This window comes from Archocentrus centrarchus, chromosome 1, assembly GCF_007364275.1.
Source record: "Archocentrus centrarchus isolate MPI-CPG fArcCen1 chromosome 1, fArcCen1, whole genome shotgun sequence".
Classification (NCBI taxonomy): Eukaryota; Metazoa; Chordata; class Actinopteri; order Cichliformes; family Cichlidae; genus Archocentrus; species Archocentrus centrarchus.
This window is the reverse complement of record NC_044346.1, coordinates 40,673,968-40,698,028: the sequence shown is the minus strand read 5'-3', so window position 1 is coordinate 40,698,028 and position 24,061 is coordinate 40,673,968. Positions and strand designations below refer to the sequence as shown.

General features: G+C 40.0%; 2 protein-coding genes across 2 annotated transcripts; one reads left to right on the top strand and one right to left on the bottom strand.

Annotated features, from left to right (window-relative positions):
* Positions 1 to 4,524: 4,524 nt before the first annotated feature.
* On the bottom strand, positions 4,525 to 11,863 carry LOC115788725 (HEPACAM family member 2-like). Its single transcript, XM_030741879.1, has 4 exons — positions 11,777 to 11,863; positions 8,400 to 8,729; positions 5,257 to 5,550; positions 4,525 to 5,054 (listed from the first exon to the last, which is right to left on the bottom strand). Exons 1-4 carry the CDS (start codon positions 11,829 to 11,831, stop codon positions 4,945 to 4,947), a joined length of 789 nt encoding a protein of 262 aa, XP_030597739.1. The 5' UTR covers positions 11,832 to 11,863; the 3' UTR covers positions 4,525 to 4,944.
* Positions 11,864 to 13,637: 1,774 nt separating this feature from the next.
* Positions 13,638 to 18,867, top strand: LOC115788367 (uncharacterized). The gene is made up of 2 exons (XM_030741357.1): positions 13,638 to 13,700; positions 17,875 to 18,867. Coding segments are annotated over exons 1-2 (861 nt in total). The 5' UTR covers positions 13,638 to 13,699; the 3' UTR covers positions 18,735 to 18,867.
* The last annotated feature ends 5,194 nt before the right edge of the window (positions 18,868 to 24,061 follow it).

Below are 24,061 nucleotides of genomic sequence, written 5' to 3'. Positions count from 1 at the left end.
GCACTAAATCAGATAAAAAGTCTGAGAAATCAGACAGAAACTCTGAGTAAGGACCAGGTGGACGATAGATAACAAATAAAACAGGTTTTTGATTTTCCCAATTAGGATGGACAAGACTAAGAGTCAGGCTTTCAAAAGAATGAAAACTTTGTCTGGGTCTTTGATTAATTAATAAGCTGGAATTGAAGATTGCAGCTACTCCTCCTCCTCGACCTGTGCTTCGAGCATTCTGACAGTTACTGTGACTCGGGGGTGTTGATTCATTTAAACTAACATATTCTTCCTGCTGTAACCAGGTTTCTGTAAGGCAGAATAAATCAATACGTTGATCAATTATTAAATCATTTACTAATAGGGACTTGGAAGAGAGAGACCTAATGTTTAACAATCCACATTTAATTGTTTTATTTTTTGGTGCAGTTGATGAAGCTGTATTATTTATTGTTTTTGAATTTTTATGCTTAAATAGCTTTTTGCTGATTTTAGCTTTGGTTTTTGGTGGTCTGGGAGCAGGCACCGACTCTATGGGGATGGGGTTTTGGGGGGATGGCAGGAGGAGAGAAGCGGCAGAGAGGCGTGTAAGACTGCAACTCTGCTTCCTGGTCTCAACCCTGGGTAGTCAGTTTTTAGGAGGGTTAATAAATTTGGCCAGATTTCTAGAAATGAGAGCTGCTCCATCCAAAGTGGGATGGATGCCGTCTCTCCTAACAAGACCAGGTTTTCCCCAGAAACTTTGCCAATTATCTATGAAGCCCACGTCATTTTTTGGACACCACTCAGACAGCCAGCGATTCAAGGAGAACATGCGGCTAAACATGTCGCTCCTGGTCTGATTGGGGAGGGGCCCAGAGAAAACTACAGAGTCCGACATCGTTTTTGCAAAGTTACACACCGAGTCAATATTAATTTTAGTGACCTCCGATTGGCGTAACCGGGTGTCATTACTGCCGACGTGAATAACGATCTTACCAAATCTACGATTAGCCTTAGCCAGCAGTTTCAAATTTCCATGAATGTCGCCTGCTCTGGCCCCTGGAAGACATTTGACTAATTATTTAAACTGGAGGAATGTCTTAAAAGACATAAAGGCCTAGATGACCTCTAATTTCCTGCTTCTAAATTCAGAAAAAACTGAAATTTTTGTACTCGGCCCCACAAATCTTAGAAACATGGTGTCAAACCAGATACTTACTCTGGATGGCATTACTTTGGCCTCCAGTAACACTGAGAAATCTTGGAGTCATTTTTGACCAGGATTTGTCCTTCAATGCACATATTAAACAAATATGTAGGACTGCTTTTTTGCATTTGTGCAATATTTCTAAAATTAGAAACATCCTTTCTCAGAGTGATGCTGAAAAGCTAATTCATGCATTTATTACTTCTAGGGTGGACTGTTGTAATTCATTGTTATCAGGCTGTCCTAAAAGCTCCCTGAAAAGCCTTCAGCTGATCCAAAATAATGAAGCTAGAGTACTGACAGGGACTAGAAAGAGCGAGCAGATTTCTCCCATATTGGCTTCTCTTCATTGGTTCCCTGTTAAATTTGGAATAGAATTTAAAATCCTTCTCCTCACATACAAGGTCTTGAATAATCAGGCCCCATCTTATCTCAAAGACCTCATAGTCCCATATCACCCCAACAGAGCACTTTGCTCTCAGACTGCTGGCTTACTTGTGGTTCCTAGGATACTTAAGAGTAGAATGGGAGGCAGAGCCTTCAGCTTTCAGGCGCCTCTTCTGTGTAACCAGCTTCCAGCTTGGATTCAGGAGACAGACACCCTCTCTATTTTTAAGATTAGGCTTAAAACTTTCTTTTTTGATCAAGCCTATAGTTAGGGCTGGATCCGGTGACCCTGAACCATCCCTTAGTTATGCTGCTATAGGGTTCCCATAATGCACTGTCTCTTTTTATTCACCTTATTTACTTTGTTTATACTCCACTCTGCATTTAATCATTAATTGTTATTAATCTCTGGCTCTCTTCTTTTTTTCTCTCCCCTCAGCCCAACTGGTTGCAGCAGATGACTGCCCCTCCCTGAGCTTGGTTCTGCCGGAGGTTTCTTCCTGTTAAGAGGGAGTTTTTCCTTCTCACTGTCGCCAAGTGCTGCTCATAGGGGGTTGTTTTGACTATTGGGTTTTCTATGTATTATTGTAGGGTCTTTACTCATAATACGAAGCGCCTTGAGGCAACTGTTTGTGATTTGGCGCTATATAAATAAAATTGAATTGAACTGTTTAAAACCTTTATTATTTGTGGAAATTCAGGTTAGTCCAATTGTCCAGATAGAGGCGAAGCCATAGAGAAGGGGGAATTAAATTTTAGAGAGACAACTGAACAGGTTTACTTGGTAGTGGCAGCAAAAACAGTCTTTGGGATAGGTAGCTGGTTTGTTATCCATGGATTAGAAGTCTCCAGGAGGGCAGGCAGGGAGGCTGAGTAAGAGAGTTGTCAGTTGCAGTGGAGTGAAGGCCAGTACCAAACTTGAGGGCAAGTGAGGTGAGCAAAAGTTTTTTCTTAAAATCAGCCAACAAAAGGAAAAAAAATAAAAGGCTGCACAAAAAAAAAAAAAAACAGGTCAAAGCAGCCCGCTGGAGAGCAGTTACCACAGGGAGTAGTCAATACTCTGGCAGAGACTGGAGGCTTGAACGAGCACTTATATAGCATAGATAATTGCAGATTGATGAATCTCAGGTGTGCATGACTGAAGAGCAGGAATAAAGGCTCCATACCAGAGAGGAGGAGAGAGCCAGCCCAGCCCATGGTCTGGAGTAGGAGGACAGAAAACTCCAAAACAACAACAACAACAACAACAACAACACCATAGTCATGACCATGACAGACTTAAGTGAGTGAAAAGCACAATACACACTTTCAAGGAGATCCAGCTCAGAAACAGAAGTTTTTGTTTTATACTGTATTACCTGCGTGTTTGTTTATTTGTGAAGAACGACAACTGAAACACTAATTAAAAAATTTAAACATTTAATATATTAAAGAATCAGAAGATAGTACATGTACAAAGGCAATTGGTTCAGGGAAACACAGGCCTTTTCTGCAGGTGCTGTTGATGTAGGTCAGAGTTCACTGGGTCCATGTTAAGGTCAAGTTGCTCTGTCATGTTACAGAAGTGTGGCTGGCATGATGAGGACCCAAATGCAGTCTTGGCAGACAGGTGTAAAGTCTAAACAGGAAGATTTATTGCTGAAATCACTCAAAAAAAGGAACATAAGCAAGGCAAGGCTTTATCAGGGTGGATAATCTAAGAAACAAGGACTCTTCAGGAGATAAGAAACAGAGCACACTACCAGGAGGAGTGACTCAGCAAAGGGCAAGGGGAAAATGCAAACAATATACACACAAGGTATTGAGGAATGTGGAAACAGCTGGGGAGGTCAAGTCACAGGAAGAAAAACTAAAAGCACAACATAAGGAACAACAATTCATCAGAATTAGAAACTGAAAACAAATATACTTAAAAAGAAAATATAAAAGTAGCAAATAAAAATTATGCAAACCATGAATCTTGCAGAATAATTAAACAAAATTTCAAAGTCTACCCAAAAAGCTCAAAATGCTGAGTCAAAGACCCAGAATCATGACACAATGTGTGTAGAGTTCCACTTTCTCCACCGGAGATGCCTGACAGTTTGCCAGTATCACGTTGAGATAGTTTGAAAGTATTTTTCCATGGCCTCACTGAACACCTCCCACATCTAAGGTTTTGCTTCTGTCACCACCCAAGCTGCATTCCACTTGGTCTTCCAGTACCTCTTAGGTGCCTCCAAAGTCCCAGAGTCCACCATCCGATCCGGAGATTACCACCACAATAGGCAGCAACCACATTGCAGCTGTGGATCTGTGAAGCCCCAAGAACAGAGATGCAGAACATGGTCCATTTGGACTCAGTGTCCTCAGTTACCCATGACAGCACCCTGCCCAATGACTTCAAGAAGGCTGGGTAATCTGAACTGTCATTTGGCCTATAACCTGACCTGTAAAGAAGCGTGATTGCCCAGTTTGTCCTTGCTATCTGAAAAGAAGGCTGGTCTTATGTCAAAATAGTCCAGGGGTGCAATTTTATCCAAAAAAATTTCACATGCAATTTTATATTTTACACCAACTTAAAAAAAAGGGGGGGGGGGGGGGGGGGGGGGGACTGGACCTTTATTTGTTTCTTGAAAACATTTCAAAACCCATCCAAAAGGCTTCTTCTGTTCTGAAGAAGCTCCGGAGACTACTATGAGCTGGATGACTGAGAACTTACACAGACACACATTTTATATCGTTAAATGGCAAACTAAGGGGGTCCTACAGGTGTACGTTTTTTTTTTTTTTTTTGGTCAGTCAGAAAGGCAGCTCACTATTTTCTGCAGTGGAAAATAGCCTTTAGTGATTTTTTTTTTTTTTTTGGTTATTGCTGAAAGTATGATTGTTCCATAGCCTACAGCTTTGACTTAAAGTAGTGGCCAAATGTTTTGAAAGTAAGACAAGGACAGACTGTGATTCTGCAAAAAGTGCAGGGACTCCTGAAGACTGGGATAATGGCATTTCTCTGATAAAGCCCTTTATAGATTGTTTGGGCCATCCAGAAAAATGATTGTCTGGAGAAGAAAAGGTGAGTGCTATCCTGTGTCATGCCAACAGTAACGCACCCTCTGGCCATTACTGTGAGGATTGCTTCTCATCCAAGGGAATGGGCTCACTCACAATTTTGCCAAAGAACACAGCCATGAATAAAGAATGGCACCAAAACATCCTTAGACAGCAACTTCTTTTCCAAGAACAGTTTGATGACAAACCATGCCTTTTCCAGTATGACAGAGCACTGTGTCATAAAGCAAAGTGATAACTAAGTGGCTCAAGGAGCAAAACACCAAAACTTTGGGTCCATGGTGAAGCTTGAGATCTTCATGTCTTGAGAGCAGTAGCACACACATGGTTTATCTTCTGAGTCTGATGTGGTCCACCACAAGAATAATTAAGGCCATGCCAAAGACAGCAGAGATAACCAGTCTTACTGTAGCTTCAGTCTGACACCAGTTTCCGGGCTCTGAGGGAATGAGATTTGGAAAAAAAAAAGTGGTTGACTCTTAGACTGTTCTAAACTATATGATTATAATTTTAAATAATAATAACCCTTTGGGATTAAGTGAGTGTTGATGTGTTTCAGCAGCCTTTAATTTATTTCAATACAACTGAAAAGTGCAAGGAGACAGAAGACATTGTGATCCCATCATTTATCACCACTATACCTCCAGACTCAATCTTCAGATTTGTGTCCTCTCTGGTTAGTTTGGTGGTCTTTTTTTCAACAGGGTTTTCAGCTACACAGCTGTAGTTTTCTTTGTCATGGGATTCTATTTCCAGAGGTAGATACAGTCTGGAGGACAAATCAGGACTGCTTGTATTTTTCAGTCTTCCCTCCCCTTTGTACCATGAGAGGATCAGGTCTTGGCTATTGTGCGCTGAGCACTCCACTGTGACTGAGGAACAACTTTTGCTAATCAAAGATGAACTGACTGTTATGGATGGAGAAGCAACAGAACCTGGTGAAAGAAAGACAGTCAAAATGTGATTGATGTGATTTTATAAGTACATACAGATTTCTCAAACTGATAATGTCTCTGACTTTACTAAGCAATTTGAGGCAACTGTTGTGATTTGGCGCTATATAAATAACATTGAATTGAATCAAATCAAATTCTGGGATCAAGGATACTTTGCAAACAGAGCAAAAAGTGATCTCTTCAGCTTTATCTCGATGAGTGAATGGGAGCTATGAAAACAGCTCTAATAATGACTAAATTTCAAACAGATTATGCTAAATGCAATATTCAAATCCCTTAGCAACCATAACCCTCACTACCAAATTCATTGTAGAGATTTCACTGGAAATGGAGAACCAAACCTACCAGGATACCACAAGGCTTTCTCTGGAAAGCATATTTTCCATTTTAATAGAAAGCAGTTGCATAATCATAGTAAGTAAGTAAGTAAACTTTATTTATATAGCACTTTTCACAGATAAAATCACAAAGTGCTTTACAATGTGCAAGTAAAATAAATAACAATAGCTGATATAAACAATTCGTAAAACACTTAGCTAAAAGCTTATCTGAATAAAAGTGTCTTAAGCTGCTTTTTAAAAGAATCAACAGATTCGGCCACACAGAGAGACAGCAGCAGGACATTCCACAGCCTGGGGGCTACTACCTGAAATAACAGGTCACCCCGAGTTTTAAACGGGGTCTTAGGGACCCTCAGGGGGTTCTGGCTTGAGGAACGAAGAGTCAAGACTAAAATTTTAAAATCAATTCTAAATTTTACAGGTAGCCAATGTAGAGAGGATAAAACAGACGTGATGTGTGCCTTTCTGTTGGTTTCTGTCAAAATCCTCGCTGCAGCATTCTGGACCAGCTGGAGATGAGTGACAGCAGATTTATTAAAACAAGTAGAAAGATAATTACAATAATCTATACAAGAGGAAATAAAAGCATGAATAATCATGTCTAGGTCAGATTTGGATAACATTGCTCTCAACTTAGAAATAATCCTTAAATGAAAAAAGCAACTTTTTTTTTTTTACCAGATGTCTTGAATGTCTGTCTAGAGACATTGACTGGTCACAGAGAACACCAAGGTTTCTGAGGCTGGGCTGGGAGGAGGAGCCCAGAGAACCAAGGTGTTGTTTGATCCAAGAAACTTTCTGTTCCAGAGCAATGATCAGGGTTTCAGTCTTACTAGAATTTAACTGAAGGCAGTTGTTAGCTAGCCAGTCCTTAATACAAGAGACAGTTACATAAGTCATCAAACTTGTGTAATTCTGAATCATTGAAGGAACAGTACAGTTGAATGCCATCAGCATACAAATGGTAAGACACTTTATTAAAGCTACTGATAATCTTACCAAGGGGGCTGATGAATAAGAGGAACAAAACGGGGCCTAGAACTGAACCTTTAGCAACGCTATGCAGGAAGGGAGTGACTTTGGACATTATGTTATTTGCAAAAATGGAAAAGGTTACATTGCTCAGATAGGAGGAAAACCACTTAAGAACAGTTCCAGAAATTCCTAGAAACCAAGTTATTAACACAATCTTGGAGAGTGAGAGGATGCTTGAGGAATGGAGAAGAAGTGTCAGATGGGATTGCACTGTGTCTTAGTGGATCTAGAGAAAACATGTGATAGGTAGCCAAGAGTGGATCAGTGGTACTCCATGAGGAAGTCGGAGAAAGATGAGGTTAAGCAGGAGTCTTTGTGGACTATGATGATTGCAGACAACAAACTGCAAAAATTGACTATCCAAAAAGGCTCACAATCATATATTCAGCCAAAAAAGTATTTTTGATTTTGTTTTAAGAGTGATATACTAAGGAAGTGCTGAATGTGTAAGATTATTAAAGTTGTTTTGTCTAAAAACTAGATACTTAAAATTGATTATAGTCTGAATCTTTCCAAAGTGAGTTTAAATATCTAGTTTTTAGACAAAACAAGTAAAATAATCTTGTTTTGTCTTCAGCTCTTGAAACAAGATCAAAAATAATTTTTTGGCTGAATATAGGATTGTGAGACTTAGCCAATTTTTGCAGTGCAGTGATCTGTAGTGAAAGCAGGGAGCAGGTGGAAGAGAACCTGGAGAATATGAATGAAAATCAGTAAAAGCAAGTCAGAGTACATGTGTTTGAATGAGAGGGAGAAAAGTGGAAAAGTGAAGGTGCTAAGAGCCGATATAGTGAAGGTAGAGGAGTTTAAATACCTGGGGTCAACCATCCAAAGCAATGGACAGTACACAAGAGAGGTGAAGGAGAAAGTGCGGGCAGGGTGGAGATGAGCGTCAGGGGTGATTTATGACAGAAGAATAGCAGCAAGAGTGAAAGGGATGTGTACTCAATGATTGTGAGAACTGCTATTATGTATGGTTTGGAAACTGACACTAACAGACAGGATGTGGAGCTGAATGTGGCAGAGCTAAAGATGTTAAGATTTTTATTAGGCATGAACAGGACAGACAAGGTTAGAAATGAGTATATCAGAGGAACAGCTCACATGGAGTGTTTTGGAGACAAAATTATAGAGGCAAGGCTGATATGGTTTGAACATTGGCAGAGGAGGGATTGTGGATATCTATGTTGAAGAAGGTGCTGCCAAGAATAAAGAAAATAGGAAGAACACAAAGAAGATTCATGGATGTAGTGAAGGGGACATGCAGAGCCTCGATATGACAACGTAGGGTGAGATGGAGGCAGATGATCCACTGTGGCAACCCCTAAAGGGAGCAGCTGAAAGAAGTTGTGCACCCTTTAAAGAATCAGTGGGGGAAAGAATGGTACTGCCTTTTCATTAAATTAGTTTCATTTTTCAGTTCCACTGAAGAGAGTGGGCAGAGGTACTTACTATAGACGGTCAGGTTGAACTGCTTCAACAAGATATCATTGCCGATGGCCTGCCACATGTAAATGCCTGAGTCGAGGACTCTGAGCTGTGTGATGGTCAAAGCTCCAGTCTGACTATCCAGTTGCAGTCTGTCTCTAAAACGTTCATCATAGTCACTCTTCATCTCTCTCTTCTTTACAGTGGCAAGTAGCATGTTTGGGTTTTCAGATCCAAAAGTCCACATTATCTGGGCATTAGTTAGATTTTCCCTTGTCTGTAAGGTGACATTTGCTCTCTCTTTTGCTTTCACGGCTGTCTTTCCTTCATCTGTACAAATGCAACACAGCAGTCCTGAAAGAAAAAAGATGTGGCTGTGTGGGATTTCCTTGTAAAAATGCTAAACTTGTTCAGCTTAGATGTTTTCCTATATCCTGGTATTTGTTTCCATTTTCATAGTCAAATGAGGCTGAAACATAATCTCTATAGAAACTATGCAACATCAGGCATTTGAAACCACGGACTGCAGTATAATTTCCCTAGCAACACTTTTTGTGCAAGTATACATGGAAACAAATATACATGGAAACAAAAGTTGGGCCATTCTAAGAATTGGTGACTTGTCAGCAGCAATTTCCATTCACACTAGTAACCTATACATGTTGTTTTGCTGTATAGTACCTGTGGCAGTACTATTCGAGGGTCCAGATGGAAAGCTCTGACGGGCCAGATGTGGCCCACAGGCCAACAGTAGACATTCCCTGGTCTAACACCATCTATATCAATCTTGTATACAATTTCTTACAAAATAAGATACCATATTGACTTATTATAATAATGACTGATTCCATACTAAGAAACTACTGTAGCTTAAGGCCCCATTTGACTCTCATTCAAGAAGGTTGAACTTCTCTTCTTCTCTACAATAGTATGGGCACTGCACTGGGTACTTTAGTATGATTTCAATTTGCAGGTAGTCTAACAGACTGTAATAGCAGTCCCTAAATGTTTAGAATAGATAGCATGGGACTCATCACTATGGTTATCAAAAACATGGGGAAGCTTGTTGGAGGCTGTGCAAGTTTGCAAAGTAGTAGTATTTTAATTCAAAAATTATCTTTTAAGAATTCCAGCCAAGCAGCCAACCTAACTTCAGAGCAACTGAAAATTCAAATAATAATTTAAAAAGAAAAAACCCACAAAAATCTCAAGTATGTACAATTTTAAAAAAAAAGTCCCACATGGAACACAAATCCAAATCTATCAATAAAATCCCCATCATCCTGAGTCAGTCAATTCTGTCCATCCTACCCAAGCTACAGTCTCCAGTGAGTCCCGAGCCACCCCATCACACTGAGCCAGTGAATACTGTGTGTCCTGCACAACCCGAGCCACCCCAGCGATAATCTTCAGTGGGTCCAGAGCAAGAGAGAATCCTGAACGACCAGTTACAGCAGCCCTTAAGCCGGAGGAGTTCCGCTTAGATTACTGGCTGCCTCTTCACTGCTGGCCACCTGCCAAGTCTCTGGAGTGGTCCCACCTCCTCTGATGGCCTCCTGACCTATCTTGTTGTTATTAGCCTCCTGCTGTGCTGTGTCATCCCAGCCAGCCACCAGAGAGTCTTCATCCCCATTGCCAGCCTAGTGCCCTGTTTCATCATCACTGGCCACTTCCATGGCCTCCAGACAATCACCACCTGTTTCACTGCCAGCCTTTACCTTAGTTACCCACCTGCTCAACTTCCAGAGAGGCCCATCTGCTCTGTTTCAACTTTTCTTCAGCTCTGATTCACCACCAGACAGAATGCCTGACTTTCTTCCCTGCTTCCCCACTCTCTGGGCACTTCACATATCCTGATCCCTGCCATTTAAAACGACTGCACAAATTTATGAACTTAATTTCCATGGACCACTTTTGATAGATGGACTCAAATTCCTGGAGGGAGATTATCTAGGTTATGTCATATGCTTTACAAAGATACACTGTAGAGGTCAAAATCAGCTGTAAACTGCGCAAAGCAATGAGTAATTACATACCTCAGTAAGTCACTGTAATTTTCTGGACCAAAGTGGTAGACCAACTGACAGGCAAACACCAGACATGCCTTGTATTAGTAAATAATCAGCAATTTGTTTGAATAATTTCTGTATAATAAAATATATCTGATCCTGAGCAACCAGTGCTGCCTGAGTCTAATAAATGCAATTGCTACTACTTAATGTTTAAAATATTTCTTTTTAAAGTTAGACATGTTAAGATGAACTTATGTTTTAATGTCAGTAAAAGTGGTGTGATGGTTTTCAATAGCAGTGGCCATGTAAAAAAACAAAACAAAAAACTTAAAGCAATGACCTTTAGATGTTTGGAAAAGTCTAGTTCCAGGTCTAGTTGGATCCTGAGCTCTTTTTTTTTTTTTTAAAGAGCAATTGTACTCTGCAAAGGGGTAACAAAACTGAATACTCCTCAAGTCATATGAATGATTTCAGGATACGTCAAAAAAAACCCTCTGAGCATGCGGACACAAGTTAAACAAACAGCAACAGAGAGCAAAAACATTCTCAAGAATTCAGCATACTAAAGACAGGCACTGCATTTGGAGAAAGTGCTAACCACAATGGTTGTGGGTTACATAGGTCATCTCTTCACAGTATTATGTTTCTAAAGATAGTGAATGGAAATAGTAGCCATCACCACTGTACTAAATTTCAAAGGTAGAAACAAGACTTTAAAATATTTTTTAATATTGACTGCACCTTTAATTTTTATATATATATCTTAAACAAACTTTTGAGAAAGGTGCAAAATTCTTCTGCTTTTTAGTTTTAGTGGCCAGCTGGTTTATATATGCTACTTAGAATACTATTAGGCTGCCATTTTTGTCAGGAGGTATACTGACTGTATTCTTTTGTTCTTCATTTATTAAATTCTGCAAATGTATAGCTTTATATAGCTAAATCATGCTCAGTCAGTGTTTTAGTCCTGTTTCTCTGAATCCTTTGGAAGATTTATTTATTTTTTATTTATTTATTTTTTTGTTCTGCCCAAAATCTGAAAAGTTTTCTAAACATTTTAGACATTTACACATATTTTACACATAACGGGACTGTTGTACTCACCAGGCTGTCTCTCAAACACATCTCATTTTAATTGGTAAGCAGTATAATCCTGTTTGTACTAACCTTCCTGCACTATGTGGAGTTGCTTTTATGCAATAATGTTGCTGCTTGCTTTGACAGGACAAAAAAAGCCTTTCCAAAGGACTATTTCTGACATGTGTTGATCTTTTATTTATTTGTGTTTTAAAATGGTATATCAATAAACTTTCTTACTACCTTTTAACAAAACTGCACAGCACTGCTGATAAAGAACTGATTAACTAAGGAGGAAACAAATACACGTACCTGCTGTGAAATAGAGAAAAAATATGTTCTTCCCATGCCTTGAGCTGACATGCATCCTCTGACAGTTTGTAGTGACAGAAGCAGACAGTGTGGTGACACTGTCACAAATTTGCTTCTGGTTCAGCCTTTGTACTTCATCACTTTAGCTATACTTTTCCTGTTGATGATGTGGGCAGTGATATTTCAGCTGAAACTTCCCACTTGTCATAAAACCAAGAGAACCCAGTGTATTTTAAAAATCTGTCAAGAACTTATTCAAAACTAAAAATTACTGAATTAATGTAACTGATTTCACTGAACTAAATTCTTGTTTTTATACCAAAATTTGAGCTGGCACACTGGACTTCTCAGTCTAAGTCAGAAAATGACCAAGCAACTTGTCCCCAGTGCCATGTTTCATCTAGAATAGAATAGAATAGAATAGAATAGAAAGCTTTTATTGTCATCAAACATGGAGTACTTTAACAAACACTTTATCAAAGTCTTCCTAGAAATCTAATCAGATCAAAGCAATCTTTGGTCAGTTTAATCTAAAGACATTGGTAATGCTAAAATGTAAAGCTTTTGAGTTTTTGTTAATCTTCTTAGCACCACAATGTTTTGCCACAGCACAAGAAATTATTTTAACTCAAATGTACATTGTTCAGTTTTTTGAAAGCTTCACATGTTTGATAAGAATCCATGTCTGGAAACATCTACATGGAAATATACAGTAGCAGTCATAGTATCACCTACTGGCAAGAGGAAATCAGCAATATGTGATTAAAAAAATCATCTGATATGCAAGATATTTTCATTGTGAGCTAAACATGACATTCAGCAATATTAGCAGGTGTTCTGTGTAACTTGTTTGTGGAACAGCTGATTAGAATCCAGAGCTTAAGAGATTCACGACTGCAGGAAAAGCCTTGGTTATACCATGCTCCAGTGGTAGTACAACTCAACAAAAGCACAATGCGAAGTTTTTTGAAGGTCTTATGACTGCTCACTGTGTCATGTTTGGCAGTGTGGCAGGCACGATGCACGAACACAAAAGCAGGACTCTGGAGACTGACAGAACTAAAAACACAGCTTTATTGCTGGTTTCTTACAAAACACAAAGAAACATGTAAAGGCTCTACAGGAGCAAATAATCTAACTGACAAGGATTTACAGGAAATAGAATAAGGAAAAATCACTACCTAAGAAGGACAATGTGACAAAGAGGTAAAACAGGAAGTAACTAAACACGGGACACAGAAGGACAGACTTGACACAGAGAGTACAGGGAAAGCCTAATAACCAAAACCCTAACCCAATACAGAGGTTGACACAGCCAAGGGGCTAGGCGGAAAAGAAACATAGTAGTTGTGGGGGGCTGCCCAGGCCATGTGGCAAGGCCCTGGGGCCGAAGCCGGCAGCGAGAACAAAACAAATCTGTGGGCCAGCCGCATGGCCAGCGGCAGAGACAGAGCACCTCTGAAGGCCAGCAGAGGAGAAGAAGCAGTCCAGGGGACCAGCTGGGTTGCCAGCAAGAGAGGCGGAAGCAGTCCAGGAGGCCGACCAGGAAGCCAGTGGGATGAGATGGAGCAGCTGGCTAGGTGGGGTGACGAGACAAAGAGAATGAGCAAACAGGGTTTTAAATACACATGGGGTAAATGGGAAAGTGGAAAACACCAGGGAACATGGATGTATGCTCTTTAAAAGAAGCTCACATGACTACAGGATAAATGAAAACTGTGAGACTTAAAGTATGTCATAACCCTAACCCTAACCCTAGTTTTTGAGGCAGTGAACCAATGAAGCCCGACTTCTGACTGTTGTTCCCCCGCCCACCCACAATCATCTCTCTCATGGTTTTTCTTTTCTGTAACTCTTCTCACATCCTCATCTGCAACTTTGCGTCCTTCACATTCTTTTTCTTCAGGAACTTGCCATTACTTCAGTAAGTAAGTAAATACTTTCAGTTTTCATTTTGCTTTGTTAAGTCTTAAATATTGTATCCCTTTTGGCACCCTAACCCACTAATTTAAATTCCTTTCTCTTTATACATCGTCTTTGCTTTCTATCAGCCCTATTATTCATCATCTCATCTTCTGCTTTCCCCTTATTTAAAGAAAAAAAGCTTTTTTTTCTTTGGTTACCTTCCTCTTGCAGCATTAGAAAAATGAAACTATTCAATTTTTTGTCTCCTAAAACTGTATAGTTAAGGTAATAAAATACATGAATAAAAATTTGAATATGTACAGAAATTTGTCACGACCACCTACTATCACCTAGCCAACATGTGGCTGTAATCAGTTTCATGTGCATTTTCTGTATTGGAATGATTCACCCAACCAACCAACTCACTCACTCACTCACTCACTCAAACTCAAACTTGAATGATAGCTGTGTTTGTCATTGCTGACACAATGCCTTTGGGTATGTTGAGACTATAGGAATTAATGGCAATGTGATAAGTGAACCTGTGAGAGGCCTTTCCCCGTGTGGTTTATAGAATACACACAGGGGTGCTAAGATGCAAGTTAGAAAACCACCTGCTTACTGGCCACTGCTGTTGCAGCTGCAGAAAGCTGCAGAAATTGATTTCCTGTTATTTGTTCTATGTGAGGCACAGACACAGGGTGCACAAATGTGACCACATCCTGAGACTGAATGAGTATGACTATCTTGTCTTTAACAGTCAGTGAACCAGATATAGGCACATCAGCCAAACTGGTAATTAACCTTTGTTTTTTTTTTTTGTTGTTTTTTGTTTTTTTTTTACATTAAAGCGTGGTGTTCTCATTATTAGTGAACTGTTCTGTGATAAAATATTCTGCATCACTGTCATCCACAGACAGTGACTAATTTAAGAAGTATCCTTTACACCACCTCTGGCACAAACAACCGTGCCACGTTCAAAGTCACTTAAATCACCCTTTCTTCCCCATTCTGATACATGGTTTGAACATTGGCAGGTTGTCTTGAACATGTCTACATGCTTAAATGCATTGACTTGCTGCCGTATGATTTACTGATTAGATATTTGCATTAATGAACAGTTGAACAGGTGTACCTAGTGAAGTGCCCAGTGAGTGTCTGTCTGCTATTCTTCAGTCCTCTAATGTATTACTTATAGTTATTCTAAAAGGACCAAAAACAGCATGCTTCCCCATAATTAATTGCAGTAATTAATATGAGTATGGGTAATATGAGTATGACTGTTTAACACTTAACATCAGTGCCCAAGAGTTTGTGTCTCATAATCCTAACTGAATCTTGATGCTTTTAAAAACAGTTACATTTAATGTTGACAGATATCAAGCAATAAAGTGTTTGTATTGTAATATTAATAACAATAATTCTAATGCAAAATATGGTCATGCTGTAAATAAATACATAAATTAATTAAAATGCAAGGAAAGAAAGTATAAAGTTTTTCTGGCTTCAAGCTAAATCAAAATAGTTGTGCATAAGCTGAGGTTAAAGTGTCTGGGGGTAAACTGTCCATCATTTGTAATGCTGAACATAGTAGGGTATCTACAACACAGGCAAAAACCTTAAAATCAGGATTAATAAGAACTTAATTTCATTGCTTCTTCATGTTCTTTCCCGGTGGTAAAGTAGTTCCATATGTAATCTGTTGTGTTCTACACTGCATTGTTACAATAGCTTATGCCCAAATGTTGCTTTCATTATGAACAATCAGAAAAGTGTCAAATCAGGAGTAATGTTCTGGATAGAAACTTATAGGTTTGCTTTGAGTGTACCTTTATTTAAATGTCCTCATTGAACTTTTTTACACAAACTGAAGTATTGATTCAGTTTAAATGATTTGATTACATTAAAAAAGAAGGGTACAGAGTGGCCATTGTGCTTTTCTAAATTCTCAAGTCCATGAGACTGAAAAGAAGACTGAATTTAAAGCAGTTACAATTACCAAATTTCAGATTAAATTTTTTTAGTGTAATGCAAAAATCTCCCTCTGAGCAGGCACTTAGCAACAGTGGGGAAAAAAATTCTCTTCGAGAGGAAAAAGCCTCTGAAAAAATAGAGCAAGTTGGTGAGGCAATAACCACAAAATGAAAACATGCAGCTCTTGAACCAGAGACATGTTCAGAATGGTAATGTAATGTACTTGCATTTATATAGCCACTGAAAGGTCTTTAGAGTGCCACAGGAAAAGAGATAACAAATAGGGAAAAGTACAAACTGCCACAGTGAGAAGACACTAAGTTAATGTGGAAGAGTGAAATATAAACCAGGACATTTCATCATAAAGCAGGAAATCACTTTTTTAATATTTCAGAAACAGAAGAAGCTTTTTTTTTTCTCCTTTAGAATTCAAGCTAAATTCATGCAGCTCCTTAGTCTACTCAAAAACAAATTATGCCATGGTCCTGGGCCTTTTGCCCAGTGTTTTGTGTCTTTGTGCTTTTTAGGTTTTAAGGTCATTGATTTATTTCTTCTGTGTTCTGAGTTTGCTTAGGGAAGATTCACAATTATCAACATTTTTCAAAGCATACAAAGCATGTGACGGGATGGGGGGGTAGCGCTGTGTGTGTGTGCGTGTGTGTGTGTGTGTGTGCATTTGTGTCGAAGCAGTGATGGCATGAGAGCAAGACAGTCAGTTCATTCCTTTATGCCTGTACAGTTTTGGCGTGGTTATGGCCAACATGAATTATAAATTAAAGGCGCCTTTTGCTGGCAATCTCTCGCTGATCCTTTCAACGTCCTGACGGACGCTGCCATATCAAGATTAACGTGGAAGCACATGGCCTAAAATTAAAAAGTTTTGTGACATCTTGCAAAAGTACGTCCCCCCCCCCCATGTTTTTTTTTCTCCCATGTCCTGTGTGGGATTCTGTGGTTTTTAATACTTCCTATTACATTACAATACCAAAGAACCAGGTGAAATTAAATGTCACGAAAAAAAAATCAACATTTTCTTTGTACACTTTTTGGGGGGGGGGGGTCTGAAAAAGAGTACGCTTTGTACGCTTTGGAAAATGTTGAAAATTGTGAATCATCCCTTATGGGTTTTGATCCTTAGTTTGTTATATTTTGCTTCCTTTGTGTAATTTCATCCACCTCTTCTCCCCAGATGTTTCCACGCTCCTCTTGTTACCTCCTGTGTATATACTGTCTCCATTTTCCCCCTGTCCTTTATCGCGTCATCATCTATGTTCTTCTGAGCTGTGTGCACCTTTGTTTAGAGTTTCCCTTTTGAGATCCAGGGCTTTGTGTTTTGGACTTTATTCCTGCCTTGGAAAATTGGGATTTTGTGTTTTTTGGGACTGCGTTGAAGCTGCTTTGGGTCTGCTCTATTTCTCACCTATTATTGTAATTGATTACTATCAGGGTGTCCTAAAAGCTCCCTGAAAAGTCTTGAGCTGATCTGAAATGCTGCAGCAAGAGTACTGACAGGGACTAGAGAGAGAGAAAGAGAGAGAGCATATTTCTCCTATATTGGCTTCTCTTCATTGGCTCCTGTGGCTCCCTCACATACAGTGGCTTTCATGCCCCTCTTCTGTTGAACCAGCTCCCAGTTTGGATTTGGGAGACAGACACCCTCTATTTTTAAGATTAGGTTGCCTTTTTGATCAAGCTTATTTTAGGGCAGGTGACCTTGAACCTTCCTCCCTTCCCTCACAACCAAATGGTTGCAGCACACGACTGCCCCTCTTTGAGCCTGGTTCTGCCGGAGGTTTCTTCTTGTCAAAAAGGAGTTTTTCCTTACCACTGTTGCCAAGTGCTTGCTCATAGAGGGTTGGTTTGATTATTGTTGTTTTTTTTTTCTCTAATTATTGTAGGGTTTTTGCCTTACAATATAAAGCACCTTGAGGCGACTGTCTATTGTGATTTGGCACTGGAAGGCATTGGAAGGTTGCTGACAACTAATCACATCCTGCAGCAAGAGTGTTTAGCAAGTGCTACAGTACCTAACATGTCTGCTCATAGATGTTTAAGTGGGTTTAGAGCTGCGAAGGTCATATCTTATGATTCACATCATTTTCATCCTCTTTAAACCATCTAGTGACTGCCTGTTGCTTATGGTTTCAGGCACTGTCTGTCTTATGGTTGAAAAAATGAAGAAAAAAACTAACTGCAATTCCTGCTTTTTGTCTTTTTAGTGATCCACACAGTTGCCATGAGGACCAAAGGCATCTTAATTTTGTCTGCATTCATGCTGATCCTCCTGATTCCTGCATCATCTTCTACCAACAATCAAAATTCTCCTGAGATAGCCAATACACCATCAATTCAAGCTATAGGCTTTACACAAACTCCCGCTGGAGATACACAGAAAAACACCACATTTCAAACATCATCCTCGATCTTTCGAAGGGTCCTGTCAATGACAACAAACACAAATGCACCAAACACATCCTCCACATCCCCCACATCCAATGCCAAGAAACCAATATGGCTTATTAGTATTCTGTTGGCCATCATAGTGGTGATGGTGATTGTGGGATGTGTCCACCACATTTGTAACCAGGAGTCAGGTCAGGGCAGCTCTGTTCCCAGGCTCCTATTGGATGTGAGGGAGAGTCTGAGAACCTGCATCAGGAATCTGGTGGACCAAGTAGGTGTTTGCCTTTGGCTTGGGGACAGGAGAGGAGTGGAGAATGCTATGGAGGAAGCAGAGAGAAGAGAGGCAGAGGAGGGAGAAGAGTGGAAGAGTGACGAGAGAGGAGGTAACAGTGACGTAAGCAACAATGAGAACGGAGAACCGAAGGAGGAAGACAGCGATACCTCTGATGACTACTCCAGTACGGAAGGGGACAATCTGAAGGAGAGGGCACTGAACAGACAGAATGAAGAGGACAAGGTTGGAGACGAAATGAGTAGCTCAAGTGATGAAGGTCAAACTGATGCAGAAGGAAAGAGTGGCGGAAATAGAAATGAAGATTCTGAAGAGTTGGCACTTGTAAAGTCCCCTCAAGAGGATGACAAAAAGGTTGATTTATGTGATGTGACTGCGCTGTAGTAAAATAATGCATAAGTGTAATGTGAAGAAGATTGTGACAGTTTTAAGTTTGTAAGTTTTGTTAAAATTAAAGATGTTGGACAGTTTATTCATCAACACTTACAGATGCAGCCACCTAATGTTGCCGCATCCAGCCAGACGTCGGCCAGCTGAAGTCCAGCCCCCAGCTGGCCGACGTCCGGCTGTCGTCGGGCTGGAAGTCCCCCTCCTTCTCCTGGGCGTATCTACTTTCCAGCATGAACACACCCCTTTCCCTCAATTGTAGACTGTCACCAAAAGGTGGCGCCTTCTTAACAAAAACGTTGAGTTCTGTGATTCAAAAAAGTTTTGGTGAAGTATCAAGTTTTGAAAACCTAAAATAGATGCCTAAAATTTTTGTCAGTATGACCTTTCACACATTTCCATTGCGAATCACCAAAAGATTCCTTTGTTTCACTTCATCTTTTAACTAAATAAGTAAATAAATACAGTAGGTTAAAAAAGAAGCGGTGCTGCGCTGAGCCACCCCGGTCTCACGGCAGTTCGTGCAGTAGTCACGAAATTTAATCTATTGATTCGTGCTCATGAACACGAATTCCCTCTTTTTTTCGTGTTACTCGGCACGACTTCTAACCTGCCTGAAATGCAGTGGGATAAAGTTCATGCCTCTGAGCACGGCTTCTAAGCTGCAGTATAGTTTTTTTTTTTTTTTTTTTTTTGCCCCTGTCCCCCTTTTTCCCCCCTTTTCTTTTGAACTGGAAGCTCAGAAGCTGAATTATTCCTTTAATTGCGATCCTTAACCGCCACTTTTCCTTTTGACATGAATTTCTCCTCGTTTCATTTAATGTGGGGTGCTGCTTATGGTTGTAACGATGACATTTGTGGGGCTTTTTAGGTCTAAATTTATATTTACGTGTTTATGGTTAGTGCTATATTCGGTGTCCAATTTTTTCTGTGAGTTCCGTGGTCTGAAGCCGTTTTCCCTCTGTGTTAAATCCATGAACCAACGATGAATAAATAAATGAACTACAGTACCCATCACCCCATCGGCCGTAACCATGGTCACGCGTATTCCCGTTGCTGTCCAGCTAATTGCATTAGTTCACCCGCTTCGGGTGTTATCAGGTAATTACTGACTTTATTAGCGGTTTTCAGGCCTGTAAATATGGGCCAGCAAGGGCCGTCTGCACCTCGTAGTCAGTCGAGAAGGTAGTTATCGTTCTAACGGAGGATCACTGACAGAGAAGGACTACAGACGAAGGACTACAGAAGAAGGACTACAGAAGCCATGCTCGCTGACTTCCGGCGGATGCTGCAGTGTTCAGGTAAGAGGATTTCAATGGACAGCGTTTATATAGTGATATTATTACGGCCGTGAGTTCAATAAGCACTTGAAATTAGATTAATGTGGTGTAAGAGAGCGCTGATATCCCAACTCTGAGATGCATTTGTAGAGATTATTGCGGGTTTTGCCGTCTTTGAGACGCTAGCTTAAATTTTCTGTGCAAATGTTAGCGGATATCGTAGGAAAGCGTTCACTATTTAAACAATGTTATGACAGAAATATGAGCTTCTGGACTTACTAGTTAAGTAAAATGATTATTTTCAGCCACAGATTCCAAATAAATATCCTGATGAGCTTCAGTGCATCCATATTCAATATCTGCGAGTACAGTGCTTCATTTAATCTGCACTGAACTGACCCAGGCTTATCACAATGTAAAATAAAATGATACTGGTCTGAACACAGTTGCTGGATCAGGTGACCCTGAAGCCTCTCTTAGTTATGCTGCTATAGGCCTAGACTGCTGGGGAGGTTCCCGTGATTTCTTTATATTCACTGTAAACAAACCTTATATTTGCAAGTTTCTTATATTCAATATTTAAACAAAGAGCAGTCTGTTTATACTTCAGACTGCTGGCTTACTTGTGGTTCCTATGATACTTAAGAGTAGAATGGGATGCAGAGCCTTCAGCTCCTCTGTGGAAAGAGCCTTGAGGTGACTGTTGTGATTTGGCACTATACACATAAAACTGAAAGTCTGGCTGCCTTTAATCCTCTGTGACAAACACGAGGATCCATGAAACCTGCCAGCACCTGAGAATGAGCTGAAACTTGCAGTGTATTACATTCCCATCATGGAGAAGCTTCCAGACTCTGGGAATCCTGTCAGTGAGCAGGGACTGATTCACTGTCCTCAGCTTTAAACAAACCCAGTCTCCATCTCAGGTTTTGACTCAGCCTGCTTTGGAGTCACTAATCTAGAATCATCAGGCTACTTACTTTCAACACCATAATTTTGTTACTGATTCAGTTTATAAACCTGTTTTGTGCTGCAGCAACAATCAAACATGTCCAGTTCATACATCATTGTAGTTTGTGTCTTTGCTCTTTCAGAACTGAATTGGAAATCCAAAGGTGCTGGAAAGCTTCTTCTCCAACCCTCAAAACCAAACTTCACCCATGAGAGCTGACAGCATGCAATCATTTTGAGAAGTGACACTCTCATAAATAAAGGTGAGCAATGATACTTAATGTGTACTTTTTGATTATCATGTTTAAAGGTTTGTCATTGCTCACAGTGGCCTTGTATTCATTAGGCATTTCCAGAATAGTATCCAGCAGTTTCTTGTGAGCTAAGCTGAATCATTTTTCTTTTAATACATGTTTAACATTCACTTGAGTATTACTTGTTATACATAACTGTGGCTCTGAAACAAAGGCTCTCCTGAAGGAGAAGAAGAGAACCTTTAGATCAGGAAATAAGGAGGAGCTGAGAGCTGTGCAGAAGGATCTCAGAAGGAAAATCAGGGATGGAAAAAACACCTACAGAAAGAAGATGGAGGACCAGCTACTGCAGAGCAACACCAGTGGAGTTTGGAGAAGCTTGAACTCAAGTTCAGGCCACAAAGCAAGCCCACTCTGAGACTTAGAGTAGAGTGGGTGAACAACTTGGACCACTAGAACTACCAGCATTTTCACACTACTCCTTTTTCTACCAAGCGCCTCCAAATGGCAGTTTACATCTCATTAGGCCACCTTTTGTTATGTACACGGGGCCAGTAGATCGGAATGTGTGTGGGATGGGTGTGGGGGTGGGGATGGGTTACCACTGATGACCCAGGGTCGCCAGGTGTATAAAAAGCCAGGTCACAACACATATTTCACCTTTAATAAGAACAAATTTGTAATTGAGATCCCAGATTTGGAAGAGATGTTTTGTGTTCTCCGTGCTTCAGGTTCACAGCAGATGGAAGGAAACTCAAACAGCCACTAATGTAGCCTTTGTGCTGACTGTAGACTGAGGGATCTCTTCAAATTGTTGTATTCCTCCTCTTCCTCGTCACCCACTGCTTCAGATCTCGCTGTCACCATCAGACTGCAGCAGTTATGTTATTTAGCCATGAAACATGTCGTCACCCTCCCTTGATTTTTTTCAGGCTTTTCAGAAAACACAAAAAACTGAACCGAATGTTGAAAATTTAATTTAGACAAAAATAAAATTTTAAAAATGTCTTTGACCATTTTTTTAGGAGGGTGACGATATATAACCTTGTTCAGCCTGTTTAGGAATGCACTGAGATCAATAACCTAATTTCCAACGCAGATCTGGAGAAACAGCAAAAACCAACGGGACCCTACACAGCCACAGATGCTGCTCCAGAGCTAGAAGTTCTAAACCATAAAGACCAACCTGGGAAACTTGCTAAGTGTGACAGGTCCAACATAACCCCAGATACAGCCCAGCCACAGGGTGAACCAAATCTTTCAGATAATGACAACAGAGAACCAAACGCACCTCCCTCCTAAACTCACCAGCCTGCACCAACCTGACATTTCTCCTCCCTGAGTTAAATAGATGAATGGAAGTTAAGTGGTTACAAACATAAAAACCACGGGTCCACAGACAGGAGCAGTGAGCTGAAATCAGCACAAAGCTACCTGAGAGGCTGTATTGAACTACTATATATAATTTAATCATTTGTCCTGACTGGTTTCACCTCAGATGTTCTTTCTCCTTTTGGTAGATTTCTCCCACCTCTGTTTTGATGCCAAGAAGAAGAAGAAGCTGCTTCAGAGAAGTGGGCTTCATGGTCTCAGTGCACAGCAACATGTGTTTTCACTGCCACAATCAAAACATTGAATAAAATCTATGTATTGTTGTTTGGAAACGTGTCATATTACTGCATGCTAAGGTGTGTTATTAAAGAAAAAAATGAGTTCTATATTTCTGGTTTGATGATATCCGAAGCTTTTGATTCAAAACGTTTATTTTCCACTGCACAAAATATTTACTGTTGCACATTTATTTCTCATAGGGATTTTTTTTTTCTTTCCATATTTCAGTCTCTGGTTCTTGAGAGTCATGGCTCTGTCTGGTCTCTGACAGAGATCCTTAAAAATATTATTGGAAAGTACCTATTAATTTTACTTTCAAACAGCTTTATGTGAATGTTATCTTTTCATTTATAATTTTTAATATATTGATCACAGTGTAGTGTACAGTAGAGGCATCCAAAAATGATGAGACTGGGCTGCTTGTGTGTGATTTGGAAGGTTTGTGTCTGTCTGTGACTCTGCAGAGGTTAAAGCTGTGATCCAGTCTCAGTCTCTGACTGAAGGTTGCTGAGACTCTGATTAGATACACAATGTGAAGTTCACAATTCTCTAAACAAATAAAATGGTAATGACAAACATGAACATCTGTACTTATTTCAGAAACATGAATGTTTACAAACATAATATTTATTTTAAGGATTGGACTTCATAAAGCGCACTGATGTTAGAGTGTGTGTTCATATTTAAATCATTTTGTAGGCTGAAATTGTAACGGTGGACCTGAGATGGTCCAGAGAAAGTAAACACATGTTAATTAGAATAATAACAACAACAGACTGAGACAGACAGCTGTGAAATGCGCACACAATGACGTCACCTCATTCACTGCTAGCTACACTGCTAGCTACATCGTATCATTCATGATCATCTATGTAAACAACGTTTAAAGAAGCCGCCACAGCTCTGCAGCTGTAACTGTTTCAAATCATATATTTTTGCTCGTTTGAACTCTGAGGATGTTTTTAAAACGGTCTTAAAAGGCTGTTTCTATGGTGGTTGTCACGGACGCCTCAGTAGCTTATTAGGCTAACCTGGCGCGTCCGGTTCCTGCTGCTAGCTGTCTGCCGCAGGAAGGCTGCGTCCCATTTCAAAGAGCCGCCGCTCCGTCGTAACTGTGGCTCAAACACCACTTTATCCTTTAAGAAAAGGCCTTTTATAGCCATTTTGGTCGCAGTTTTGATTATAAAATAAAAGGGAAAATATAAACAAACAAAAAGCTTAACATTGA

Bases quoted from the DNA above. Each gene is read 5' to 3' on its own strand.
- LOC115788725 (XM_030741879.1), bottom strand. From the start codon at position 11,831: ATGCATGTCAGCTCAAGGCATGGGAAGAACATATTTTTTCTCTATTTC. The intron at 8,730-11,776 runs GTACGTGTATTT...TTTTTCTTTCAG, and splicing joins TTTTCTCTATTTCACAGCAG to GACTGCTGTGTTGCATTTGT. The intron at 5,551-8,399 runs GTAAGTACCTCT...TTCTTTCACCAG, and splicing joins GTTCAACCTGACCGTCTATA to GTTCTGTTGCTTCTCCATCC.